Raw genomic sequence first — 21,280 nt, 5'->3', positions numbered from 1 at the left:
TGCAACGCACCACTTTGCTAGTGTTTATCTGTTCCCCATGCTTACATGCATACACATGGGTCTTCTGTCTGTGCTCCCAGCACACTGTCAGGAATTGTACAGCCTATTTGGCAAGCGAAAGGAAAAGCAGCTGTTCACTGCATCTTGTTCCTGCTATTCAAGGTGCACATCCCAGCCAAATGAATCATATCAGAGCCAAAGGCCCTGGCAGGAATTCCTCACTACAAATCTGCAGTCTTGTCTGTCTTATCTACTTGGAGAACAAAAGATTTGAAAGCCTCCTAATAACCTTAGGACGAAATAGTGCTTGGTGCAGCTACTCAGCCAGACCTGAGAAATTATTCAGTGTGGTGTGGATGAGCAGGGTGACAGGAAGCCATAAACACACTCTGTCTTGCACTTCAACTTCTTCAGAACCATGGTGAACATCTGGAGTATTTGTGATAAATAAATATTGTTAATTGTCATGCATATGGGATGCAAAAAAAGATCATCCCAGACATCCCAGGAAAGAATTGTAGTGCTCAGATACTACTTCTAGTCGGCAGTGTGAGTATAATTTAACTAGATTGATGATTGGCCATACCAGCCAACAGAGTCCAGGGCATTTTATTTCAAGGAAACCTGAATGGTGGCTTCAGACCATTATGGACCTCTCACACAGCAAAAGGAATCCAACATATATCTCTAATGTACGTTAGAAAAGAACCATTTCAGGTGATTAGGGCCACATTTGAGAATATCTGCCTGCAGACTGAAATCTGTATTATAGGGCAACCCCTGTGGCCATCCTTCACTGCTCTGGAGAAGGTAGTGTGACAGAAGTGCTTCTTACCCATCATCGCAAGTCCAGGAGGCCAGAAACACTGTATCTGTTCATTATCCTGAGGGTCTGAATTCCTGAGTGGAGAAAGTGACAAGCACCAGAAGGTCTTCTGCTCTGAGATCTCTTCTACATTGCTGTGTTGGCTAGAAATCACTGCCCTTATGTAAGGAGCACCAAGTAGCATGTCATTCAATGACAAGTTGGCATAACTACTGGTCTATCTACAACTGGTCTCACTATGTTCTCCTTCACTAGAGGCCTTCTTTACTTGGGTGATTACATGCATACCTCAGCTTGGAAGCACCAGCTACAATTGTGGCACCTTGCCTTTTCCCTATCTATACTTGAATTATGGAAAAGTCCCTGAGTCTCTGGCTTCCTGGGATAATAGAAGCAATTGCCAGAAATCAACTAACTTTCTCAGTGGCTACATTCCTACTTGTGTTTCTGACCTCTACTTATTGCTTTGTTCTACAACTTGATTTTACCTCCAGATTTGGATTTACTCTTACATAGACTCTATGTGTTACTTAGATATGTGGTCTCAATCCTGACCCAATTTATCCTCAGACTCTGATTCTGTCCCACTCTTCTGTATCAGGAGCAATATTCTATGGTATATTAATTATTTACAATATCAATAAATTATTAATTGCCTAAAGTTTAGACATCCATATTATGAACACATGTGTGATCAGAGAGCATCCTTCCATTACACCAGAGAAGCTTTACTGACCAGAAGGGTCTCTGAAGTTACTTGAGAAGGCTGGGATAAGATGAACTCTGTAGATTCCTTCTAGATTTACTGTATTATACTTCCATCACTTCTTTTTCGAAGCTGAAATAACGCATTGGTTTGTTCCTGTCAGGGTAGAAGACCAATTTCATTTGTCTACCCATGAAGATGAATGGATGCAGCAAAAATCCAGAAATGTCTTCGGTATATTACTGTACAGCTCATTGACCATTCTATCAATGCTTTACTTGAAAGTGATGGCTATCTGATGTCAAGTTCCATTGATAAAGTGATCCCCAAACATTGCTTTCAAATGTGCTTCATTCAGAAGTCACAGAAGAACTTCAGTGACCTGCATAGACCTGAATCAGATGAATTTCCAACTAAACATGACCCCCATGGTTTTAACATTTATAATATTTTCCTGTAAAGGAAATTATAGAGTGCTCCATGCACATGGTTTTGGGATTTTTCTGCCTGGTGGTTTTAAACCAGGTGACATAGACAAAAACAGATGACCCTCGTAAATAATGCAACATTCTTTTATATTTAAAGACTATATAAACATTTGTGTTTATAATTACATATATTTAATTTTTTATAGCCTATCATGTATACTAACAAACATGCTACAGAAGCTAATTGTCGCAGGACTCCACAAGAGTTATATCTGGAGTGGCTTAGATCAACACAGTTTTTTTGTTTTAATTTTGTTGGTCTTTCTTGTCCAAAGAACACTCTGTGGGATCTCCTGTCTTTAGGAAAAAGTAGGACTAATTTGAAAACAAAAATGCAAAAAAATGAAGCTTTTGATGGTTGCTGAAGAAGTTAGCAGGTGTAAATTATCCTTCCTGATATAAATTGTCTTCTTCCCCCTCTGCTTTATTTTTTAAATCTCCGTTTAATTCTCTGTGGAAAAAACTACCTGAATTCCTCTTAAAAAGCATTTCCTCAAAAAAAAAAAAAAAAAAAGCATTTCCTCAGCCTGCTGAAAGCACACCTAACCATCGAGAAATGTTATATGCAACAACTCTGTGAGGATCTATTATTTTCCTTTCATCATACAAAATCATGAAGAATGAAATGTTTATTTCTTATCAACCCTAAAGAGTTCTGAGGCTACAGTGAGGCCTAGGGTGTACCTTAAATTTCAGTTTCTTTGAGGTTGCCCTCCAATCAGTTCTAAACAACTGAAGTTGAGAGAACGTGTTTGTGAGACGGATAGAACATTCCTAGGAGTCCTTAAATAATTCCTGGCATTTTTATGCCATGGCATGCCTCCTTAAAGACCTTAAAAATATCCTTCAGGAAGTTTAACTGGCTATTCACTGAAATTATTCATCAGTAGGCAAAGTGTTGCATTTGATAGCAGCAGTAGTCCATACCTGGAACCTTGCTAGATAGATACAAAATGTGCAATTTGCTGGCTGTTGTATAAGACAAAGGCATTGCTATATCTTTATAAGCCTTCTAATCATGCCCTGCTACCGTAATTCTCGGAGTTTCAAAAATAGTTCCTATGCCCTTCATTACCTATTTCTTTATGCCTTCCAAAAACCATTTCCTACTTTTCCCTGGACCACATTCTAGCTGTTTCTTGTATCCATCTTTTTTTCTCTGTTTCTACTTCAGTTTATCAAGTGCTGAATCCATTGGCTATGATAGTAGTTTGCTGTATAGTTGGAACCAGGTAGGAGAGAAACATGAAATATTTTGCTTCAAGCTGGTGGTTATTTCATCTCTCTTACTGGCATCCTGAATAGATCCCATTGCTTTCCAGGCTCTGTGAAATTAAAAAGTTAAAGCCAGCTTAGTACAGCTTAAAATTTCAATCTCTTATTCAGTTTAACGTTCTCTACTGTTTCCATTTAAAGTTTAAACTATAGCCTACGTGACCTGCAGTAAAAGGGGAGAGTGATCAGTTTCCTCTCTATGCCACCATCACTTTCCCCTACCCCATCTGGGTCCCATTATTCTCCATTGGCCTGAGAAGTAGGACTGAAGGAAGGTCAACAAATGTCTCCTATAACTAGCATTTATGTGGTGTTCATGTATTTTATATAACAAGGACATAAGCATTGGCTTTTTGGAGGGTGCAAGTGTAGGCTTGTCAAGTGGTCTTATAAAAGCTCTTCTGTCTTCCAAATTCTTCAAGAAAAACATGCTTAGTGAAAATATCTTCAAGCCTCTTCAATATGGAGTACTCTTGCTCCTTAAGCAGTGTTTCTGCTAGACAACTCAAACATGGCTGCCTTTTCCAGTGTCTACTTGACCTATGGAAATGTTTCTGCCACACCAAGATTTAGGAAGTACAGGCTGCTCCCTCTCTTTATTTTGCCATCATATGCAATTTCTTTTCTTTTATACTTAGGTAGGCATAGAAAGCAAATAAAATACTGAACTGCATAAGCAGAGTCCAAGTTGATAATTAGATGTCACCTATTTGCTTTGGACTCCCAGACTCTACGAGTAATAGTCTTGGAGCTTCCCTTGCTTGCTTGGAGCAGGAAGGTTGAAGTACCACTTTTTATTCCTCATTGAGGGGTTAATGGAAGATGCCATCATACTGGGCCATGGATTAAGCCTGACTATGATTCCCTTCAAAATCTTTGTGGAGTTTTAGAGTAAGCAAGCTTGGTGGAGAAATGAAGAAAGAGCCACCTCTCCTAAAGAAATTTCCCACCTCTCCTATAAAGGTTTTTGAGAAAAGGTGATTATTTCTCTCTTTGAATGAGAGGAACTTAGGACACACTGTTTTCAATTCAAGACTATAGCCACAATTCTAAGATAGCAGGGTGTATTGTGGTCATGACCATAGTAATGGAGCTTCAGAATAGCTCATAAGTTGCATAAAAATGAGGAAACAGCTAATCAAAATGGATGGAGAGGAAAGGGAGATACATGCTTCCAGTTATGCAATAAATAAATCATGGGAACAGAAGGCACAGCATAGGGAAATGGTATTGTAATAGTGTTGTATGGTGAAAGATGGTAGCTACACTTGTGGGGAGCACAGCATAGTGTATGTACAGACTTGTCAAATCACTGTGTTGTACCCCTGAAACTAATGTAACATTGTGTATCAACTGCACTTCAATAAAAAAAATGCTCTCAAATAATTCACCAAAATAATTCAGTCAAATGGAGTATTCTTATTACTTGGTATTTGAACAAATTACAACCTCTTAACAGGTGACAAAGAAAAACTAAAAGGAAATAGTTGCATTAATTTACTGTGCACTGAGCTTGAGACTCCAGAAAATAGAACGCTGGTTAAGAACAGTCTGTGTGTGCAGTGAGGGGAAGCTGTTAAATAATGCAGATTAGTGGCCTCTCTTTGGTCTCCAGGTTAGTTTCTGAAGAGCCTCAGGAATATGATTTGGTTTTAGCACCTCTCTTAAGGACTCCCACCCTCCAGTCACTGTCCAAGAGAAAACAATTAACTCGTTATTGTTTTCTTTTGTGCAAGATAGTGGCATTCAAAGTGGGGACAATTAATGTTTCCCCCAAGTAGAAACTTCAAGAATTTGTAGCTGCTTTTACTTGCCTCAGAATTTGAGAAATAAAAAAAAAAAAAAAAAAAAAAGAATTTGAGAAATAGTTTTTTGAGTTTATCTACTACTAAAATCACTGGAGGAAGTGAGGCCTAATTGAACAATGGCTGGTAGATCTCATTACTTAGGGAAAGAAGATAAAACAATGATGAAAGTCAGACTGTTTTACATGTCTGCATCTGAATGAATACAATTTAGAGAATCCCTAGGTAATTTGTCAGCACAGAGCCTGAAGTTTTTTGTTTATTTTCCATAAATTGAAGCAGAATAGGCAACAATCTGCAGTTCTTGAGAAAATCCCCAGTCTGAACTTCTGAAAAGTCAAGGGTCTCTCAAAATCCCAGCCCACTAAAAAGAATCCCTTTTTTTTTTTTTTTTTTTTTTTTTTTTTTAGCTAGGGCTAAAGAAAGGATAAATTTTACAATGTTAGGCCTGGATCTATTGTGCAATTTACAAAGGAAAACTGAGACCTTCCTTGGCCTGGTGCATTAATAAACAACCAAGGGATATTTATTTATATATTATATTTTATATCCAATTATATTAATAATTGGATTTAAAAAAAGAAGGTTGTGAAAGATGCTAAGACATTAAAGTGTATCTTTTGCACACTCATGCTTTCCATTCCACAAGCCTCTTATCACTCTGAAACCCCTCCACAAGGGATTCCACAGCAAAGGGCTTCCTGATGAAAATCTGCTCTACTCACCTGGTCTTCCACAATCATATCCAGGCATCAAAAGCCTTTCCCTAGTTTTCTGCCAAAAAGCAAAAGCAAATAAAGTAAAACAATAACACACACTCCTAAAAGAAGAAACAAAATAATGACAAAATCTCTCCCATTCCCAATCCTAGATCCCACAGATACTGAAAAAAAATTATTTTTGTGGCCTCAGACTAAACTCATGCTATATAGTGAATTAAATTTCTCAGGAATTTCTATTTTAGCAAAACTTTTCTTTGTAATACACACACACGTGTATGTATGTGTGTATATATATATATATATATATATATTTATATATATATATATATTTTTTAATTGGTTGAGAGTGCAACCAAGAAAAGAATTCCATCAGTATGGGATAGGGAATTTTGGACAGAAACACTTTTCTGGCATTTTTAAAACTCATACAGTGTAGATTTGTTTTTCTTCTTTCTTAGACTGAAAATTGTACCCTTGCATTCTACTAGATTTTTTTTTCTGATTTGGTTGTTATCTTCCTATAGTGAGAGACTATGTGTACAGTTCAATTATGTAAAATATTATATGTTTAATAAGCATTTGCTGCTGGCTAGAAAGCTCAACTGTAAGGGAAATGTATCTTTATAATAATTATCTCAGAATATCCTATGTTAATAGTGAGAATACCCACATTCCTAATTCATTTGCAATCATGAAGTTACCCATTGCTTGCTAAATGAAATAAAAATGATTATATTTTATAGTGACTTTAATAAATATAGTGAGGACATACAGCTTCTTTAATGAATGATGATTTGTGAAAAGTTATTGGGATAATGTGGGTATTTTTTTTTCCTATTTTCAAGCCTGCATTCATTCATGTTTAAATACATTTATTTTGGTTAAAATTCTCATTTTTTATGTCACATGAGAAATTTATTTTTCCAGAATGAAAAATTCATTCTTCCACAATTTCTTAGCCATGTGGCTCTCTGATATAAATGTTTGTAGTATTGGGGCACAAAGGTTATTATTTTAAAAAATAGGAATGTAAGAAACAATCGCTGTGGAGGCAACCTTCCATTGCCAACAAAAATCACTCAGATTTTGATTTTTATAGAGCACTTTGAGGAAATAATAATAATATATTATCATGTACGTTGATTAACTTATTTTTTTCTTGAATTTTTCTGAAAATCCAAATAAAAATTTTATCATTATGCTTTTTCCTTGGAAACCATAATTAGGATTTCCCTTTTTTATTTTTGTATTTTTACTGTTCATGGCCATCCTCTCAATGTCTTTGTAACTCTCCTCATATTTCCTGTTTTTATCTAGCTGTATAATTCATCTTCCTTATAAGAGAGTTAGCTGAAGACAGGATATAACATTTTAAAACAATACTTAAGGTGTGTTCTGGACCAACAACAGAAATTTAAGTCTGGTTTGGAACTGCCTACCAACTTCTGTTCAATGAGATGTAGCATAGGTCAAGTGGCCAGAGGGTCCTAGAAAATCCACAGGCCTGGCCCCCCATCAAGGTTTGCCTAACAAGATGTTTAGAAATAGAAGTCAGCTTATACCATGATTAGTTCAAAGAGTTCTGCAAGCTTTGATTGACATCAGGTCTTTTCACTCCCTGAGATAATCAAAGAATCCATGTAAATCAGTCTCTCTTACTGACTGCCAGGCCAGGCAAAGAACTATCCTACCCGAGGTCAACTCTGCCATTAGCTCTTGGGTCATTTCATTTCTTTCAATCCATAGAATCTCATGAATAGAAAAGGTTAGATTTCTAAATATAATTTTGAGGCTAGATATGTGGTTTAACATTATGCTGTATTATATCCAATTCAATTATATTAAAATTCTACAGATAGGCGCAGGAGAGTAGGCTGTTTTTGCCTTTAGCCAGATAAAGGACCCGATTTCAACAATGCCTGAGTAGGCAGTTACTACATGCTGTGATTGGAAGGTTTCTCCAGCCACCTGTCACAATGGTGAAATTTTATCATTAGGATCCATTTCTCTGGAGAAAGTCTGGCTAGGCTACAGACATTCTCTTGTACAACACAGACAGCTCTGATTATAGCCATGAGCACTGTTAACTGAGTTATGATGTGAAGTAACTTCTTGTTGAGATTTTGACTGAAGAAAGGGGAAACTACATTTGAATAAGATTACAGGCCAAGATCTTTGTCACTTATCTGAATCAAGTATTTTAACAGAAGTAGATTAAAGTTTCCTGTAAATAATATTCCATCCTAGGCTGATACTTTTATTTATTTTTATTTTTTTCCTATTCTGATACTTTTAATTCCAAGCACACACACACAACATACCAAAATAAAAAAACACCCTCCCCCAAAAGAAAAAAAAAACGCCACAAACAGAAAGGGCATTTCTCCAAAGGACAGACCACTCCAAAGGTCTGTCTGAGTGGTAGTGACCTTTTTCCCAATTTCTTAGGTAAATCCCTTTTTTTGACTACTTGAATGCTTCTGTTTTCCCCACTAAAAATCCTTGTTACACCATTCATTCAGTCATGAACAGAAGTATTTTTTCTAGGAGCTGGTATTGAGCAATGAACAAGACAGCCATAGTCTCTAATCTCATTGGCACTTAAAATCTAAAACAGAGGCAAAAATTAATGGGAAATTGCAATACGGGTGATACATACTAAGCTAGAAATACAAAGTACAAGAGAGAACATAGGGTGTCAGGGACAGCCACCTGGTGAGGGAGATGTCTGCACTTCCAAGGTAAGAGTTAAAGGGTAAAGGTAAATTAGCCAATTAAAGGAAGATGGGGTGGAATTGTTCAAAGAAAAAGGATTAGCAGGCTTAAGGCCAACTATCAAGAGGGTCATAGTGTATGCTGGAGAATGAAAAATAAAATTTCTCTGTAGCTTGAGCAAGGACTATGTCCAGCAGGGACTATGAAGGGACTTTTTAAAGCCATATTAAGGAGTATTGCATTTATTCTCAGGAAAATAAATACTCATTAGAGAATTTTAAGCAGAGTGTCATCATTTCATTTTGGAAAGAACACACTATAGCTGTGCTGCAGATGGGTAATGATAAGGTAGGATACCAGCCAAGAGCCTGTACTGTATTTGAGGCAAGAGATGGTAATGACCTCAACTAGAGAAATGACAGTGAGGAGGGGGAGAGAAGGATGGAATCAAGATATATTAGGAGGTAGAATAAAGAATTTGGAATTGATTGAGTAAACATAAAATGGTGAAGGACATGGTAGAGGAAGATGGAATATCCAGCAGAATTATGCCTAATAAAGGCAATGAATAATTGCAAGCCACTGAAATAGGGAAAAAATACAGAAAAAGAGCAAAAGCAAGTTGACGAGGTGGGAAGTAAGTGAGAAGGGGGAACAGAATATGTCCATATTTGGTCATGCTGTTGTTTTGTTGCTATGGGATGTCCAAGTAGAATTGTCAAATAGGGGAATACATTATGCACGTGTGGAGCTCGAGGGGGAAATCTGGACTGGAGACACAGAATTGAGAACTGTGTGCAAAAGAAAGCTAACTGAAACTAGAATTGTGGGTGGAATGAAAAGAAAGGAAAGCCTAAGGCAAACTCCTGAGGAAGATTTCCGGTACAGGTAGAAATACCAAGAATGCCCTCCCACTCCTGTCGTAGTGTGAGACTTCCAGCTCTTTTAGCTTTATTCATAGTTGAGTACTGCTGTGTTCCAGGTTGGCTTCATTAGAAAATAATGGCATCTCTAGTACATTTTAAGCTGAAGAGCCCACTATATATTCTTTTTTAAAATATTTTTATTGAAGTATAGTTGACACACAGCGTTACATTAGCTTCACTTGTACAACATAGTGATGTGACAACTCTGTATTATGCTGCACTCATCACAGGCAGGATCTTTTTTAAAACCCTGGTCATGGTCTGTGGGAAGGATAGTTCTCTTATACCAGATAATCATGGCCACACATCATATAATAAAAATACTTGATATGATGCATAACTTAAGGAATTCTCAGTAAGTTACTTGTCCTAGTCCTCACTTGTAGAACTTTTCTTCTAAAGGTGAACAGATCCTTGAAGGGAGACTGTGCAAACTGCCCAACATGCTATTTATATTTGGAAAGTGTTAAATTATCCTAATCATACCTATAGTAACAATCAAGATTAATTGCAGCTATATTATGATTACTTATTATTTGTTCCACTTCAGCACTAACACAGATCCAAATGTACAAGTTATTTCCATAATCCAAATTCTGAAAGAAAATGGGAGAGGGACCCCATGCAAAACTGGTAGGACTCGTATTTAAAATAAATCCATAACCAGATGGTTATCTGAAATTCTCTCTTTGAAAGGAGCTGATTCTGAACAGATTGTATATGTGTCTCCGTGGTGGAAGTGGATTATCCATCTTGAATTGGATTGTGATGACGATGACCCTATTCTAAGTAAACCAAATCTCTTGAACTATATAATGAGATCAGGAGGAGTGTTCAGCCTGAGAACAACAGATTGCAACGACTGAGACAATTTTGCTACTGTTTTCTTCCAGTCTCTTCCCTTGATGTACCTAATTCTGTGGTTTGGTCCTGCAGAGATTCCTGATCCTGTGGTTCTGTGGGCTAATTCTTCTTTCTTATTCTTATTTTTATGTTTATAAGCAGGGCTGAATGAGTGGCAGGAAGCTGCGAAATCTATCTTACAAGAAGGTGATTGTGGCAGAATCTAGAATATTCATTTACTTTGTGGCAGGATCGCAGGAAAAGTATTGTGAGTGAACATTTAACCACTTCCTTCTCCTTCTTTTCTGTAGGCTGTGAGGAGGCAAAAGTTGCTTGAGCAGAGTATCCAGTCGGCCCAGGAGATCGAAAAATCCTTGCACTTAATTCAGGAGTCCCTCTCTTCCATTGACAAGCAGTTGGCAGCTTATATTGCTGACAAAGTGGATGCAGCTCAGATGCCTCAGGAAGCCCAGGCAAGTAGACTGAGAATGAGCTACCATTACCTGGTGCATTACCAGAATAGGAGATTGCTGAATTTCTAGTTACGGTTTATTCAAGTAGTTGTATGGAAGGTTATTTGATTTACTGATTTGACTGTTTGGAGGTAAGAGGGGAAAAGAGCTCTGGGATAGTACTCTAATACTTATTTTTAAAAGTATATAATGGAGGAATTTGAAATAGAGACCCTTAAAAGGCAGGGGAATAGCATATGGAAATCTGCTGTTAATCAATATTTTCAAATTATACTTGAGCTACAGGGAAAACCTTAAGAATGTAAATTGTAAAGAATATCTTTTTAGGGTGACACTAAAAATGCAGTCTCAAATAATTTATTATCAACTTATCTTTGTTATCTTGGAATCATAAGTCGTATGATCTCTATTATTCTACTTGTAATGTGTTGTAAGTAGTTGAAAACAAAAAATTTGAGATATAAATGTGCATTTTATTGCTAACAATCATACCATATATAATCACATTTACTCATAGATCCCACTCTGTTCATCCAGGTTATGAAATGTGCTAAACCAGTTTTTTTTAGAATGAGAGTTAAAATAGTAATGAAAATAAATCTAAGTTGATTCTGTACTTAATGAATTTAAGCTATATCTAAATTAACTTTCACCTTGGGAAGTATATTTTTAGTGCAGTAGTTCTGTTTTTAATGACATTTAAATATATGTAAACTATAAGTATTATTTATTTCAACATCTTTGGGATTTTCTGATAGTAAGGTAATGTAGCTATTTTTCAAATCATAGGTACATATTATGAGCCCAATAACCAAGGATAACTCAGACCAATGCATTTTGAAGTGAGGGGCAATGGAAGGTTATCTACCCATCCCAAAGGCCCTCTCCTCACTAATTGTTGGAGATGCCTGAATGTTTTCATTTTAAAATGAATTTTTGGATTAAGTATTGGATTTATAGATCATCGTTACAGTGCAATTATAGTGCACTGAATCATAGTTTAAATTGGTGCCCAGAGCATCATTGTACACAACAGCATGAGGTAGTTTACCATATTGTCAAAGTTTGACTAAGAAAGTCCTTGAAAACATGGGGCAGAGTACAGGTGGTTTTGATAGGCTTACAAATTCCAGGGCAGAGGAGTTCCTCATTGACCATTGCGACAGGGGATGAAGAAAGTGTAGTTTGGGGAATCCTGATGACAGAATCTTTATGATAGTTTTTCACTGGGACAAGTGTAAATAGTAAATGGGAGATAACGGCGAACACTGTTGAGGATTTTAAGCTCCCTGCTATATGCATTTCTTCAAGTTTACATTAGTCCAGTGCTTGACCATTAACTATTCCTAAGACTATTCCATAGAAAATTTTATAGGCAGGCTTTAGAAAAATGCATGACAGGAATGGGAAATTATTATTGGGTTGAGAAAAGATACATGATTCTAAACTAAAGGCAGAATAGAATTATTTCTTTAATTCAGTGATATACATTGGAGGAATGTTTGACTAAACACTGCTCATAAATGTATGAATAAAACTAAGGGAAATTTTGAATAGTATAAATATTAAATATTAAAACTGGGGATTTGTACTATAAAATATATAGTTTTTAAGGCTCATAGAATGAAAGTATAAGTAGCAATATGAAAGTATGAGATAGGCAATAGCTGTTATTGTCTTAGAACCAAATGTGAGCTTTTAGGGTAAAAAAACCCAACCTTGTTTAGTTGAAAAGGTTGTAGATATTAATGCAGGATTCCATAAACATGAATATAATATACTAGTTTTTAATACCACAATATAAAGTGTTTTGTTTGGTTTTCTCATAAAAAATCTGTAGTAAAATGTTTTTAATTATAATAGTTCAAAATAATTGCAAATAACAGCACATATGTCAATTAAGAAATTTCAAATCTACTTGAAAAAAGGGATGCTAGAGCACTAACAAGCTCAAATCCATTTTCCATGCATTTCTGGTTGCAGCTGCATTTGCAAGATAATTCTTAACTTTGAATTCTGCAACTGGTAATATATAATATTGGAAGATGCAGGGCATCTGAAAGCTATTGAAACATTCTTCTCCAAGATTTTATTTTAAGATGACAGCAAGTTAATTGTTTTTTGGAACAGAGTTATCAGGTACCCAGATTTACTTCAAGGATTACATTTCCTGAAGCTCAATTTGAAACTCTCTTGAAAGAAACAAGCAGAGAGTAAAGAGGTTGTCTATGAAGTAAGAATGTAACCAGCATTTATCAGACAAAGAAGCCACTGAGAATGCCACCAAAATGACACTTTTCTAAGTGTATATCATGGGATCTAAGTTTAATGGTTGGTATTAATACAAAACAACTTGTTTCTTTAAATTTCTATCAAAGTTCATTGTTAATTAAAAGATTAGGGCAACTTAGCTTTCCCTTTTCAGAAATTGAGTACTTGTTTTAGTGTATCACCAAGAAGCCAGACAAAATGAATGCCAGTACTGTATTTGGTCATCTTAATGTGCTCAGATTTCCTGTCATACACTGGCCACGTAGATTTGTGGATGTCTGACTCCACCGTGTGGTGCATTGGTAGTTTTGCTACTAAATTTAAATTTTCCTAGAGCCTTCTTTTTCTGCCTTTTAAGATTGAGATTCTTGGAGATAACAAATTCTCAGTATTAAGAACATATATGCAATGTGTATAACTTTCTAACAGGTAGGTTCTTATTATTTATAAAAGTAGATGTAGATCAAAATGGGTCCTTGCATTCCATTCGTGTTTAATACTGTAAGACAGAAATGAGCTCCCCGCTGCCTCCTCATGTTAATTGATCAGTTACCTGTCATAATTACAGAACTGGGCCTTCTGATTCTAAATCAGATTAAAAATATTTACTGTTTTATTTAGTAAAATGAGCTCATAGGAATAAAACCTAACTTTTTAGACAATAAGACTACATACTGCAAGGATATTAGAGCATACGGTGACCAAAGTATTTTTATTTCAATCAGTAACACTGGAACAAACCAAAATCTTATATCATAAGACCATAGCATCAGCTGCCCAATGCCAGGCCATTTAAAGTGAGATATTTATCAAAGTACAAAATTAAGATGATGTCTTATTGTTTCAAATAGAATAAAGCAAATGGGAGGAACTCTTCTAGATAGAGAAATTTTTCGTCTATGTACAGAAATCAAACTTAAGTACTATTTTGAAAATATTATGATTAAAATATATAAATCAATGTGTGTTTCCTCAAAACAATTTTACAGTATAAGATCATAAGATTATATAACTGCAAAGAAACACATAGCATATGTAAAGTTATTTACTTTTTTGTTGTTTTTCATGAGAGACTGAGAGAGAGAGAGGCAGAGACACAGGCAGAGGGAGAAGCAGGCTCCATGCAGGAGCCTGATGCAGGACTCAATCCCGGGACTCCAGGATCATGGCCTAGGCCAAAGGCAGGCGCTAAATCGCTGAGCCACCCAGGGATCCCCTTTAATTCTTAATTGTCCTGCAGAACATACTGAAACACAGATTTAGTTTTAGCACCTAAAATCTGGAAGAAAAATTGAAGTTCCCAGGGTGCACCCCACACCAATCATGTCAGAACTTCTGTGGGGGACTCAGTTGTTAGAACTATTGGAAATTCTCCCAAGCATTCTCACATGTGGCAAAGGTTGAGAATGACTTTGAATGAAATTCGACTAATGGCTGAATCGCTCCTTTTATCAGACAAATCTCAGACAAATTTGGAACTTTTATCAGTTCCAAATCCCTGAATTGCTCCTGTGAATAATCTTTTCTTCACATCACATTTATTACCACTCACTCTTTGATACACCTATAACATTGTCAAGATTTCGGTGGGAGGGGGTTGAGGTGAACTCTTTTATGTTGATTGTCCCCTTATTCTTATGGGAAATGAATGAAGGTAGAAAACAGAGCTGAGAATTCCTGAAGAAGTAAATTCATTCAGGCAAATAAAATTTTCAACAGGGATGTTTGTAGATGAACTTGGCCTGGTTTTCTTATATTCCTCTTTGTCCCCTAATTCCACATATGTTAATGGGCCAGTCAGCTTGGAGGTGCCTCTGAATCATTTTAGGAGCTGTGATAATCATATGCAAATAACCACTTTAATGTCTGTAATTTTTAAAATTACAAAGATATTTCAGTCTGTACTTTTTCTTTCCTATTCCAGTAATTTCATTATTTTGATCACCGGTGTGCAAGAAACATCCAGTATGGGTACCTGTTTAAATACTCTCTATCATAAAGTATTGATGATGCACACTTTATAGAGAATATTATGGTGTCACTAAGATTATGGTGTCACTAAGATTATCACAAGAAGCAATGGGGCTACCTTGCAGTGATCACAATAGCTCGACTATTCTGTTTCTTTTATCCTGCAGATTCCTGATCCCACCTTTTGCAACATTAGCTCCTACACAGTAGATTTATGTGCATGAGTTCAGAGAAAAAAATTTAAAGTGATTTAGGAAACAAATTACGATCAAAGAGGAGGACCTCATAATCAACAAAGAAAAGTCCTCCTTTATTTTGCCAAGTCCATTACAGAACAGATTTCTTCCTTCTATCTCTTTTTCCATCCCATTAGCAATGTGGCTAAAACTTAGTGTCAACAAATAGAAAAGAAGGATCTTTTTACTAAGGAAGGCTGCTAATTTAAGCTGACTGCATTATCCATACATCAAAACAATTCATAAGTGAGGTCTTCCTGGGTTTACTGAAGCTAAATCTTGTAACTCAGTTTAAATATATTTGGTCATTTTTTAAATGTAAGCATTCCAAACTATCAAAATCAATGGCTTAAAAAATAAAGCTCTAAATGCAGATTTTGGTCTCTCAGATTAAGCTTACGATTTTGTTACAGAATGAAAAAGACTTTTATAGTGTAAATAGGCACATTTGAGTGCCAAATGACTCAGAACAGTCTAACTTTATAGCCTACTTCACTGATTTATGAATTAGACAGTATAAACCCTCATAGCAGAATTCATTCAGGATTTATGTGATAATGGAATAATTTTACCATAGAAGTAGAATATGGAGATCTATTACAGACATTTGAGTTCTAATATTAAACCCCACGTAGGCGTGGCAGAAATATTTTCTTTTCTCTTTACCTAGCAATGTAAATAGGATTAATTTTAAATCTGTTCCAACACTGCAGCGCTACCTGAGTGTGCTACCATATAGAACTGGTTATTCCCCAAATTAGAATGACTCTTATCATTTTTATATGTTTAATAGTATGGAAAATAATTGCAAGCAAGTGTTATAGAAGCTACAAGAGATTAGAAATGTGCTACACATCATTGACTGCACTTGGAAAAATTGCACAGTATCTCGTCCTCACCGGATGTATAACGATAAAGAGATGGATGTCTTTCATATTATAAGCTCAAAAGTCTACATCTTAAGTCTGCAGTTCAATTACAGCAACCTGTTATAAAAATTCTACACATTCTAAATATAAACTTGAAGCTAGCTACATTATGCTATGGTCACAGTGAAGATTCTTGAAGTACTCTGAATATTTTGGGGCAATTTAAATTCAACCTATTTTTCCTGTTTTTTTTTTTTCTTACACAAATAGATATTATTCCCAGAATTGCTGACAGTGAATTTATAAATCTAAAATGCACACCCAGATAACACTCAGTATTACATACACTCTTATAGTTTCTTTGTAGTATTTATGACTATCTGAAATGTCCTTGCTTATTTTTATATTAGCTTTATTGTTATTGTTTTCCCTGTCAGCCTCTATTCCCTACCCACGAAAGGGCAGTTTACAAGAGATCAGGACTGCCTAGCAGGTCCTCAATAAGTATTTGATGAATGTATTTAATTCCACAAAGATTTACCATATTTAGTCACTAAATATATGCCAGACAAATGTGCTAGGAGCTTTTTTTTAAAAAAGTGGACAAAACCAAACTGGGTTTTGCCATCTTGCCTTAAAATGGCAGGAAAGAAAGATGAAAATAAAAGAATTGTTGACCAATCAAGTTTACCATAATCATCAAGAACCATTTTTAAAAATGGGAATTAATGGTATTGACCAAAAAAATAGTATTGTGACAATATCTTGTCATAGTGCTTTATGATGCTGTCAAGGTTTGGAACTTCGGAACACTTTCGAAACACTTTGAGTAGTACATAATAAAAATTTTTCACGTGAGAAGGAATGATTAGTGGAAGGTACATATTCCAGACTTTTCCATGTATTCCAGTCCTTTCAAGGACTGTACCATGTGAATGGCGACTATTTTCAAAGCACCTGCATTGTGTGTGTTTTTTTTTTTAATCATTATAACAATTTAATGAAGTAGCTAAGTCAAATATTTAGGCTTAAGAGACTATTTGAACAGGCTAGATTATTGATTGAGGCTGGGGATGGGGAGAGGGAATTACTGAAAATAGACACATGGGTTTTTTTGCGGGACCTACAGAAATGTTCTACAAATCAAATTGTGACAATGATCGCACAATTCTAAATTAGCTAAAATTTCTTGAATTTTGCATTTATTGAATTCTATGGTAGATAAACTATACTTCAATAAAGTTGATTTTAAAAGATACTATGGAATAGAGAATATCCCAAATAGTATACTAAAAGTAATTTCAGTTTACCATCAACTTTTTTCAGTCCATTGTTTTGTTTTGTTTTTTAATAAATTTATTTTTTATTGGTGTTCAATTTGTCAACATACAGAATAACACCCAGTACTCATCCCGTCAAGTGCCCTTTCAGTGCCCGCCACCCAGTCATCTCCACCCCCCGCCCACCTCCCCTTCCACCACCCCTAGTTCGTTTCCCAGAGTTAGGAATCTTTCATGTTCCATCTCCCTTTCTGTTATTTCCCACTTATTTTTTCTCCTTTAGTCCATTGCTTTGAATCATAGTCAAGGGTGAAATGTGAGGAATTTTGTTAAAAACTCAGAATTAACTTAAATGGAAGATATTTATTATTGACCATCCTGGTGTCCACTATAAGACCCTGCATAGTAATATTACAATGTTTCAGTTGTTCATAGTGGAATATATTTAATGGATTCCATTTCCAAAGCATTTTCACTGAAGCTGGGATTTTAACTCAGATCTTCTTTCTCCACTTTGATAATTAGCTCTCTATCAAGCAAAAAATTAACCATTTAGCCACTACACTGCCTCAAATTTCTACGCACTATTCCAAATTTCTCCCAAAGTTTTGTCTCTCCACTTACCTAATTTGAAAAGTAATCATAATTGCTTGAAAATGTAGACGTATAATGAACTGTTCTATTATCATTAGCATCATTATCATTACTATAACTATGAATAATATTGGTTCTCAGATGTATTACAAGGAATAATAATTCCACAGAGTGTTCACTTTTTTTTTTTTTTTTGGTTTAAAATGGTTCTCTTCTCAAATTTACTATCAGAGTGATAGAAGGGGGATAGAAGATAGTCATCAGCTCATTTCTTAAATTTCTTAATGCAAAGCTCTACCAGAGTACTTATAATTGAACTAAGTTAACAGCTAAATTTATTTTGATGATATTAAATTGTTTGCCATTGGGATCCCTGGGTGGCTCAGTGGTTTAGCTCCTGCCTTCGGCCCAGGGCGTGATCCTGGAGTTCCAGGATCGATTCCCGCATTGGGCTCCCTGCGTGGAGCCTGCTTCTCCCTGTGCCTGTGTCTCTGCCTCTCTCTCTGTCACTGTGTGTGTGTCTCTCATGAATAAATGAATAAAATCTTAAAAAATAGAATAAAATGTTTGCCATTATAGCATAAATTTGCACACACATGTATATGTATATGTGTGTGTATATACACACATGATCACAGCTATGTATATACTCAACTTATTAAATATGTACTAGGTTCCAGTGTCCCTCACAGACCTGAAAAGAGCCTCTAATTAAGTAGTTATAATACAACAAGCTCTTTGTCCTGTTGCATATTCCTGAGAAAAGTCAAAACTTCTCCATTTGACAGAGCTTAATTTATAGGTAAAATGCTTTCTATCTTTTCTAACTTCTAGGATCTTTTTGACAAACAGTAATAAAAAATAACTGTGAATTTCTTTTTTCTTTTATACTTACTGAAATACTGAAGTGCATATTCTAAAACTTTTCAAAATTCTTTGCCCAGTACCATAATTAGTGCGTTCTTTTCATGTTCCCAAATGCTTTAAAAGTACAAATAATCCAAGATCCTTCAGTACATTTTCTTCCTCTAATTTTGTGAGTCTGTTGATTGCGGCTGTTTCCTCTTCTGGAGGGTGTAATTTCAGAATTGTCACTTGTTATAAAATGACTAATCTAATAGTGTTACATTTCTCCATTAATTGTCTCCACATGACATCTTATAATTTTTTTCTTTCTGGAATATTTTAGTTATTTCCTCTGGAATTATTTCCTTTATTTGACCTCACAAATACTCCAACAATCATTTGATATAGTGTCCTTTATTTCTTTAAATACTTTTGATAGCTACAGCTTCATTTTGCTTGCCATTTTGTCATTACTTTGATACATGAGAATAGTCTGATGAGGTAAATCATAGTGAAAAGGCCTGGTCTCTTCTCAGTTAATGGTAAAATACTATATTGGAAACGTCTTTAAAGTTTGGTTAATTTTTCTCTAATTTGCCCTTTACCATCTTTAATGGATAAATGGTTATTTCTATTCCCATTGTTGTTTCCTGCTTTCTGTGTATGGTGCTAGTTATAAACATAATTGCAGTATTGTCACATGGCCTTTCTTGGTAATGGCATGATGTCATAATTTACCTTATATCACTTTGTGAAGAAAAAAAAAATCTAGTGATCCTGAAAGGCATTAGACCTGAGAACTTCTATTACAGTGTACATGGATGTTCTAAATCAGTAGCCCTGATCTGCTACTGCCTTTCATTCTGTTTTTGTTGGAAATTACTGATTTTATATAAATCCAAGCTGACAACTTCACAAGATCAATTTGTTTTCTTCAGTTTTCATCCATATCCTGGTAGATGTATATCTTAGGTGAAAATAGAACTCAAATTATAGTGTTTTTACAACTTTTCTTTTTTAATGATTTTATTTATTTGAGACAGAAAGAGAGGGAAAGAGAGCACAAATGGGGAGAAGGGTCAGAGGGAGAGGGATAAGCAGACTCCCTGTTGAGTAGGGAGCCTGATGTGGGGCTTGATGCCAGGACTTTGGGCATTCAGTGTTTTCTTCTATAGTATTACTTTTTCATTTTCTGATCATAATGTCAGGAAAGACGATATTGTGTGCGTCTTTTTATTAGAAGAGTTTTCAAATACGAGATCGTCCCGTCTGCCTGGAAGTTTCCATAATACTGTTATTTAAACAAATCACTTCTCTATTTCACAATAAACTTACCCTAAAGTGATAAACAATTTTTAATTATGTAGTTCCAGAATAATAATCTGATGAGATTTAAAAAAGTAGGTAACGAATTATGTCCTAAGTACAAACTAAAAATGAATTATCACTTGAAAGTAAGAATTGTGGAATTAATTTGTAAAAGGTACAAGCTAATTAAAAGTGAATGCATGTTACACAGTCTTCCCAAAGTAGAATTGAAAGGAAATAGATCCCCATTTTTATCTTATACTTTTAGTAATGAATTGAATTCTTGTTACTGAATATATTCATTAAGTGTATTAGATATGTTTTCCCAAATCTACTTGTGTGATGTACTCTAACAAAAAAAGCAAAAGGATTTTTGTATTTAGTTATTTAGAGAGAAACAGTGAGAGTATAGACACAAGAGCTGGGGTGGGAGAGGCAGAGGGAGAGGGAGAGAATGATTCTTAAGCATGCCCTATGCTCAGTGCGGAGCTGACACAGGATTCAATCTTAAGACCCTGAGACTATGACCTGAGCTAAAATCAAGAGTCAGACAGTTAACCAACTGAGCCACCCAGCAACCCCTCTAACCTTTTTTTTTTAAAATACAGAGAGAGAAAGCAAAAGGGTAATTTGGCCAAAGAACTGTATTCCTCTTGATATCACAAAGGAATATTCTGAGATGTTCTATACAACAGATGTTTACCCTTAATTTTTGAAATATATTTACTCACTGCACTTTTTCTCACATAATCACATAATATACTTAATTTATAAAGCCATTTTTATCTCTAATCATAGCAGAACAATTCTATAGATGTGAGAAATTTTCTAGAAATGCTGTCTGTAAATTATAATAAAATTCCAGTTTTATATGGTGTTCAAAACTATTTTCTCAATTTCAATGATTTTAATAGTGGTGATCTTTCTAAGAGTACAGACACTCAGCCTCTTAACTCTCTGTATAAAAGCTTGATATAAATTTGAGAATCTCAAAGTCCATGTAATGCTTTGCATTGAGTTCCAAATTGTGAAACTTCCCTTTCGCATGTTATGGTCCTTCCCATGTCCTGGTGACAAATAAAGATTAAGTTGTAGGTTATGTTTTTGTACATCATTGTTCCTGTTG

General features: G+C 35.4%; 1 protein-coding gene across 8 annotated transcripts in view; it reads left to right on the top strand.

The window, feature by feature from the left end:
- Positions 1–21,280, top strand: part of DMD (dystrophin) — a 2,057,113-nt gene that overhangs the window by 785,299 nt on the left and 1,250,534 nt on the right. For all 8 annotated transcript variants that reach the window (XM_041741334.1, XM_041741335.1, XM_041741332.1 and 5 more), the window contains one exon: positions 10,618–10,779. In XM_041741334.1, coding sequence (XP_041597268.1) covers positions 10,618–10,779 — 162 coding nt within the window. The remainder of the gene's footprint in view (positions 1–10,617; positions 10,780–21,280) is intronic.

Source organism: Vulpes lagopus, chromosome X (genome assembly GCF_018345385.1).
Source record: "Vulpes lagopus strain Blue_001 chromosome X, ASM1834538v1, whole genome shotgun sequence".
NCBI classification, from domain to species: Eukaryota; Metazoa; Chordata; class Mammalia; order Carnivora; family Canidae; genus Vulpes; species Vulpes lagopus.
Note: the sequence above shows the minus strand (reverse complement) of the source record. Positions and strands in the feature narration are given on the sequence as shown.